Source organism: Thunnus albacares, chromosome 8, assembly GCF_914725855.1.
Source record: "Thunnus albacares chromosome 8, fThuAlb1.1, whole genome shotgun sequence".
NCBI classification, from domain to species: domain Eukaryota; kingdom Metazoa; phylum Chordata; class Actinopteri; order Scombriformes; family Scombridae; genus Thunnus; species Thunnus albacares.
The window spans coordinates 8443884-8450817 of NC_058113.1; the positions used below are offsets into that span (position 1 = coordinate 8443884).

At 41.2% G+C, this 6934-nt stretch overlaps 1 protein-coding gene across 2 annotated transcripts in view; it reads left to right on the forward strand.

The window, feature by feature from the left end:
* rspo2 (R-spondin 2) overlaps nt 1–1597 on the forward strand; it is a 67639-nt gene extending 66042 nt beyond the window's left edge. For both annotated transcript variants that reach the window (XM_044359026.1, XM_044359027.1), the window contains exon 6: nt 103–1597. In XM_044359026.1, coding sequence (XP_044214961.1) covers nt 103–218 — 116 coding nt within the window. In that variant the 3' untranslated portion in view covers nt 219–1597. The remainder of the gene's footprint in view (nt 1–102) is intronic.
* Nucleotides 1598–6934: the final 5337 nt, after the last annotated feature.

The following is a 6934-nucleotide window of genomic DNA, read 5'->3' on the forward strand; positions in this document are numbered from 1 at the left end:
CTCTGAAACGCAGGATGGTCGTTACTTGGAAAAATCTAACAATTGAGGGAAGAGCTGATTAAAGGAATAACAATTTCTCTCTTTTTCTCTCTTTTTTGCCAGGTGGCTCAGGGAAGCACCGATCCAAAGAACCAAAGAAGAAGAACAAGCAGAGGCTGCGGTTTCGGGCCCAGAACCAGCACAGCGACCACTTGGCATCTGCGCGCCCCAGCCAGTGAGGACTGAAACCACGGACTACCCATTGAACAAAGAACCAACGCGAAGCTGCTAGCTGCTGCTGCACCCATACTCTGACCAACGACTATCACAAACCCTACCACCTCCCCTGCCTCCCAGCCCTCCCCCACATCACCCCACTGCCTACCAGGACACCACCATGACTCACAAATCCGTCACTACAAAAATATATGTCTAATGTACGATATCGGTATCAACTCACTAAACACATGCTTCATGCCTCCGCCTCCCGCTGCTTCTCCCCTGCGGCAGTGACCAGCCAGGTGACTCTGTACCCGCAGCCCCACCCCTTGCCTTGCCTTGTGGACCTTTACAGTTGACATTACTGAACTCATTTCCCGTTATTAACAATGTCATTAACCATCCAGGGTGATGGAAGAAGGAGGGGCAACCAGAGACTGTGGAGGCGGGAAAGCTGGATAGAGGGAGGTTGAGGTAGTGAGAGGAAGCTAAACTTCTCGGGGAGGGAGGAAGGAGGTGTGAACAGCCCTGACAGAGGAGAAGAAACCAGGGAGGATGAAAGAAGATGGAGGATGACGAGGCAAAAGAGATTCGGCTGAAGCAAATGATGCTGATGGACAAGAAAATGGCATCTTGAACTGAAAGAGACTGTTTTTTGTTCCTATATTTATGTCAAAGCAACCCTCACCATCCCTCTAAATGGAGACGCAGTGTTCCCATGTGTGGCCTTTATGTTATGTACATTTTTGAGAGTAATATTAAAGAAATTACCATGCATAGTTGCAAAGTATTTTATTCTCAGCACAAACTGTTTACGTTCAGACCGCTTTATGCTCTAACTGTATAGTGTGGATAAAAAAAAAGAAATTTAGTTGTTCGACTAGCATGGCAACAGACTCATGTGTACATAGTTTATCTAATTATGAAAGCTTATTACTGTATTTTCAGTATTGACTCGTTCACCGTTCTAAATGTTTTAGAGATAAAAAGGTTGTAATACCAAGCTACAGATTAAAATGATTAAAAACAAATAATAAACATAGCCGCCACATAGCTATTTCATTTATATGGTATATATTTGATTTATTTATTAATTCTATTTTGTACTTTTTTTGTTCAGTGAGAATTTTTTGCCTCATACTCTTATATGCCGAAATATTCTTTGAATTCCTTATAACAGTGCATATCTTTAACATGTGGAAAAGTCACGCAAAGTGTTGTATTACATTCATTTGACCTCATCTACTGATTTCAATGTCTGAAGAAGAAGAAGAAAAAGACAAATAAAACTATGCTTTGACATATTCTAGGTTTAATAATTAGGATCCAGCAAATGTATGGTCATAGGACTGCATATGTGTACATTGTGTTTTATTAAAATACATTTCATGTGACTGTATGATGAAGCCTTTCATTATTGTCTATGGCTATAATATATGTGGCTAAACTCCGCAACTGCCGTTTCCTTGTCTCACTTCAGTGTACAATTATGTGATTTCAAAAACATTTGTGAAATCCATCATGTCGCGCTGCATGACACAAGTGCTACCACCAGCCAAAGGATTGGATATGGTCGATTTGGCCTTAACAGCATGACGGCACTGTTAAGGGTTTGTAATTCACTATGACGTATTCTCGTGAATGGTACCAAACCAGTGCATATCGTTGGTGGCTCATTGATTTCCAACATCTTTCTGTAATGCCCTAACGACATCTATTTGGCTGTTGGTCTTTTATCACGCACACACACTCAATCACCTCTTCATGTGATGCAAATCGCACTTACTCATTTTTATGGTCCTCAAATCATCAAATAAACAGATATAAAAGTCTCCTCTAGGCTAAATGTGCCTGGTGTATGAGCAACAAGAAAATGTTTTAATGCAAGTCATGGCTAATTTAGCCCAAGATCCACACTGTGTAATCATTCTCCCAAAAGAGAAAAAAAGCCAAATCTGCCAGACAGCTTATGGATGCACAGTAGCAGATGAATCACGTTGTGTCACATATATATCATCCTGTGAGACACAGACCACAGTCTTCCTGCTCTGGTTAACCCCCCTGAAATCACACATGATATTTCCATAGGGAGGCTGTCAGTGCTGAAATACCCCACTTTCTCTATGCTCCATGTCCATCATGAGGCCTAATACACAGCAGTTTTAAGTGCCTGAACATCTTTCACAGGTGTTCAAAGTGGCACGGCATATGTTACACAGGAGGCAATTTATTTTCACACTTCCACCGGACTGACATTGGAGGTCTGGAGCCCCGAAGCTGACAAAATGTAGTAAAAAGGTTGTCAGACAAGACAGAAATAACGCAATACATCAATAAATGAATAATAATAGGCTACCTAGCCAACCTTTTCTTATTACACTAAACCAGCCAGTGCATGTTATGTTAATCATCCATATACTGTACAGTATACTGCTGAAGCATCATGTAAAAGTAACTAAAGCATTTTATCTGTCAAAATATTATTCTGAGAAAAGCGTTCCAACTGTGGGCCATGTTACATTGTGTATGGGAACAAACGAATGAGATTTTTACAAGCTCTATAGGAAATGTGCTGAGGAAAAGGAAATGTTGTGTGGGGAAAACATATGATTAAATGTGTGCCAAGACCAAAGAATAGGAAAATGAGGGAGTTAAAAATCAAATGTGCTAGTGAAAAATAAATCAAATAGTAAAATAAAATTAGTTTTATTTTATTTAATCAACTGATTAGTGGTAAAGGGCAAAGAGATAATTTGTCTAATAACATTTAACTAGGTTTTGTCAGTTTTGGGCCTCCATACTGTAACCAATCAAGTCCAGCAGTGAATGAAGCAAAGCAAAAATAACCGTTGCAGGGAATGAAATAAGGCGTAGATGTAGCGAGTTGTTTTTAAAGACATCTGCTGCTGGTTACAAGTTAATGAACGATTCACAGATGTCATCCCCTGGGCCAGACTATCACTGCTCCAGACTGGGGGATTAAACCTAAAGGCTTACGGAGAGGAACTGCACTGAAGTGGATTCATTAAGCACAAGACCACCACTAAAGCACACATTGCAGAAGTCTACAATGGAAAAAGAAATGGGTTACAAAGAGAATCACGTCGCACATTCCGGATGAATGGATCTCTTTATTTCCCCTCACCTTTCCCCTTTGACATCAATCCACTCGTTTTTTTTCTAGCACTGTGAGAAACAGGACACTGATGGTATTCTCGGTGTTGTTAAGAGGGTTAACAGTCATCCACACATCAGAAGGAATGGTCCTCTCTGTGTAAACCACTTCTGTAAACTGTGTGTATGTGCGCACGCATGCCTCTGTGTGTGCGTGCGTGTGTGTGTGTTTTAATGTTTGTGCTAAATGTGGTTAGGTGGCTGAGACTGAAGCTCCCTTTTAATCTGACAGAGAGCATTTTCATTAGTTCTGTTGGGTCCTATTATTAAAGCTTGCTTCAAAGGCACAACAAGTGAAACCACTGACAGGAAATGACCCAGTGGGCTCTCCACTGTATAGATCAGTGATAGCAATCTGTGCCGCTAAAGCAGGTTGTTATGGTGTGAAAGTGCATCTATTGTACACAATGTATGTACCTCACAAGACAGTAAGAGGATAGGAGGAGGGGCTCAAGGACCTCTGCTCTACATTCACATACTGTAGCTTATTGTGAGTGTGCAGTTGTGGCACATGTGACACATTAGTTCCAATGCAGATGGCAGAAATGGAAGTTATGACCTTGGCGGGCCATATAAGATTGCCCGGGATAATAAATGCTGTAATAATTTGCTGTTTTTAATAACTGTATAATGAGCCATCGCTTGCCCTTTGAGTTGAGGGAAATCTGGAATCATTAATCTTCATATGGGTTAGCCGTGGTGTTTGGCACAGGCCGAAACAGCAATGAGTAGGAACATACTGGTGTCAAAGGATAAGCAGATCTTAATATTTTGAACAAGTTTGCCAGATGTTAGCCATCATGGTGTGTACAAGCCTGCTAAATGGTGGCATCAATGGGTGACTTTTATTATTAAACTCGCTCCTAATTGCAAAAATGCAATCCAAACTCAACTCTGAATGCAGATTTTGGCTTCACTTGGAGTTGCTAGGTAACAAGTTAATCCCAAAAATAAATATGTTCTTCAATAAAAGCTAATTGTCTGTGACAGTTATTAGGTTTGCTTCAGAGACTTTTCAAATGGGAAATTGTAAAAAAAAAAATTCCAAACTGCACTGGAAGTACGCTGCTAATGTTGCATTCATGATAATAACAGTGATGTAGCCCTTCCACATCTGCCTCACCTGCTGGACAGGAAGAGGAAAAAGATTCATGGTCTTGTTGCTCACCTTGCGTATTAATATCACCGTTCTGTGTTAGATTTTTTTTTCTTTATTCTTGGTTGACAAATGGGGGAATATTTATGAGTCGCTTGCTGTGGTAGTGTTTCTGCGGCTAGGCTTCATAACAGCAGGTGCAGTGGGGGGACATGGGATTTTTATCACCATCCATTACATGGAACAGACAGGCATTTCTATACTGACCTGGTGTGGTGTTTCCTATGGGTGCTATAAGTATTTTTTGGCTTATTTAACCCCACATTGCTCTGAAATGCATGGCTTTTTCTATTACATTGGGATCCAAACACAACACAAAGCCATTGTCCCTGTTCACTTGAGGGGAATATGGGCAGAACAGCTCTGTCCTTCCACACAGGATGTGACACGCAAGTGCTTTATGACCTGAACTGAATCATACTGTGCACCTTAAACACATTACAGGCTGGGCGAATATTTCCTCTTACTGGTGCTCTGAGAGCTATGGGCACAGCCATTATATTGGGCTCAAGCGCCAGCTGGTGAGGACAAATCCACAAGGATTCCTATTTTTCCCCTTCTGACTCCCTGGCAGCCCTACTCCATTCATTCAATTTTTATATGTGCCTAGTAGCCGTGTTACTACCGGTTTCAAGGGAGAATTAATCGAAAACAGGTCTTATTAAAGTATATTAAGACCAGTTGAATTGGATATAATGTGCTCAGTAAGGGCCCAGAAGGATTGTATTTGAGCCATAGCTGACACTTGTGGCTTCTAGGAGTGAGGATATGTTATTCTGTAGTGGCACTGCACCGGTTCCAGGGGGGCTATTCACTTGAGCCAAGTGTTGCATTGTGGCTAAGCAGATTTTAAGTGGGTACGAGTACAGTAGGGGGTAAAGGAAGGTCTCATTGTCCAGGAATGTTTATCTTCCCCCTCCCCCTGCATTCATTCAGAGTGGGATTATGCAGTGCCATGCCTCAGAAGCAACCTTTGCCTCCACTTGGAGGGTCTGCAGAGGAAATATTCATTCATACATATACACATGTACAAACAGGCATTATTCTAAAAAGAAGCCAGGTTGATTACTCCCTCAAGGCACAACGAGTAGGTGGAAGTGGAGCCGCCGCAGCCAGGGTGTTGGACCTAAGTCTCCCTCACTGGGCTGGGCACTCTGGGAAGGCTGGAGCCAGTGATGCTCCCACTGTGTGCAACACAGTCATCATCCTAAGCACAGCAGATTTTATTGGGCAGTGTGTGGGTTGTAGAAACGTGTTTAATCAACTCAGCTGTAGGGGAGGTCTTGACCTCATGTCAGTGGTTCCCAGCGTTGATTGTGTGTGTATGTGTGTATGTGTGTGTGTGTGTGTGTGTGTGTGTGTGTGTGTGTGTGTGTGTATGTGAATGACTCCCAGCCTTTGCTGTGGAGTGTGACCTGCGGTGGAGCCTCTGGTTCACACTCTGCTCTCTGCTGTTGCTGGTTTAAGTGATTAACTGTAGAAAGTGATGACTAATCTGTCGGTTGAGAGTCTGAAACTATTGCAGTCAAATGACATATTACAGGCTATATTGTATGTAATGTGGCCCTCTGGATCCAATCAAGAGAAACATTACAGTTTTTCTCGATTGCTAAGACACATTTCTTAAAATTATGCTCCATTTCCCCAAACTCTAAGCACAACTGCATAACTGCACACTCATCTTCACAAACTTAAAACTTCTATGTCAAAACCAAACTCTCCACTCAAAACCATGTAATCTTGCATCTAAACCAAACTTTGCCTTCAGACATCACACAAAAGCCATCAAATATACACACACTACAAAACACACACTGGTAAGATCAATTCAAAACACTACTGTAAAAACTTGTTACTTGGTTTTCCCCCAGAACAACTTCTTTACATAATTAACACAATATATTTTCCAAGTTTTTAATTCCTCAATGTACTGTAGTAAAATAAACTGAAATTGAGTGAAAAAGTAAATGTACTGTAAAAATATGCAACCGATAAAGAATACAGTAAAATCTTTTCCATGTATTTACCAATATAAACCATTGAAAACCAGTTTGTACGTAAAGAAAGAAATCACATTTATTCTGCTTTAGGTCTCTGTGGATCCATTGTTCCAAAACAAGTGAATGGACTCATTTTTATCCATCCTGATGTTCTGATTGGTGTGTGAACAATTTTGACTCTTAGTGTTTCCACCTGGGGAATTGTGTGTTAATTGTGTTCCAGCTGTGATGACTTGAGTTAATGATATTGAATGCAAGTGCTTTCTAAATGAGCACATGAGTGAAAACAGGGCAATAGTGTTTATAGTTTTGGGAAATGGGTCTGTCTTTTGGTAGAGTCACCTACTCAACCTAATAGCTACGGTTGGTGCCATGAAAGCAACACTCAATGAGGCGTACGAGAAAG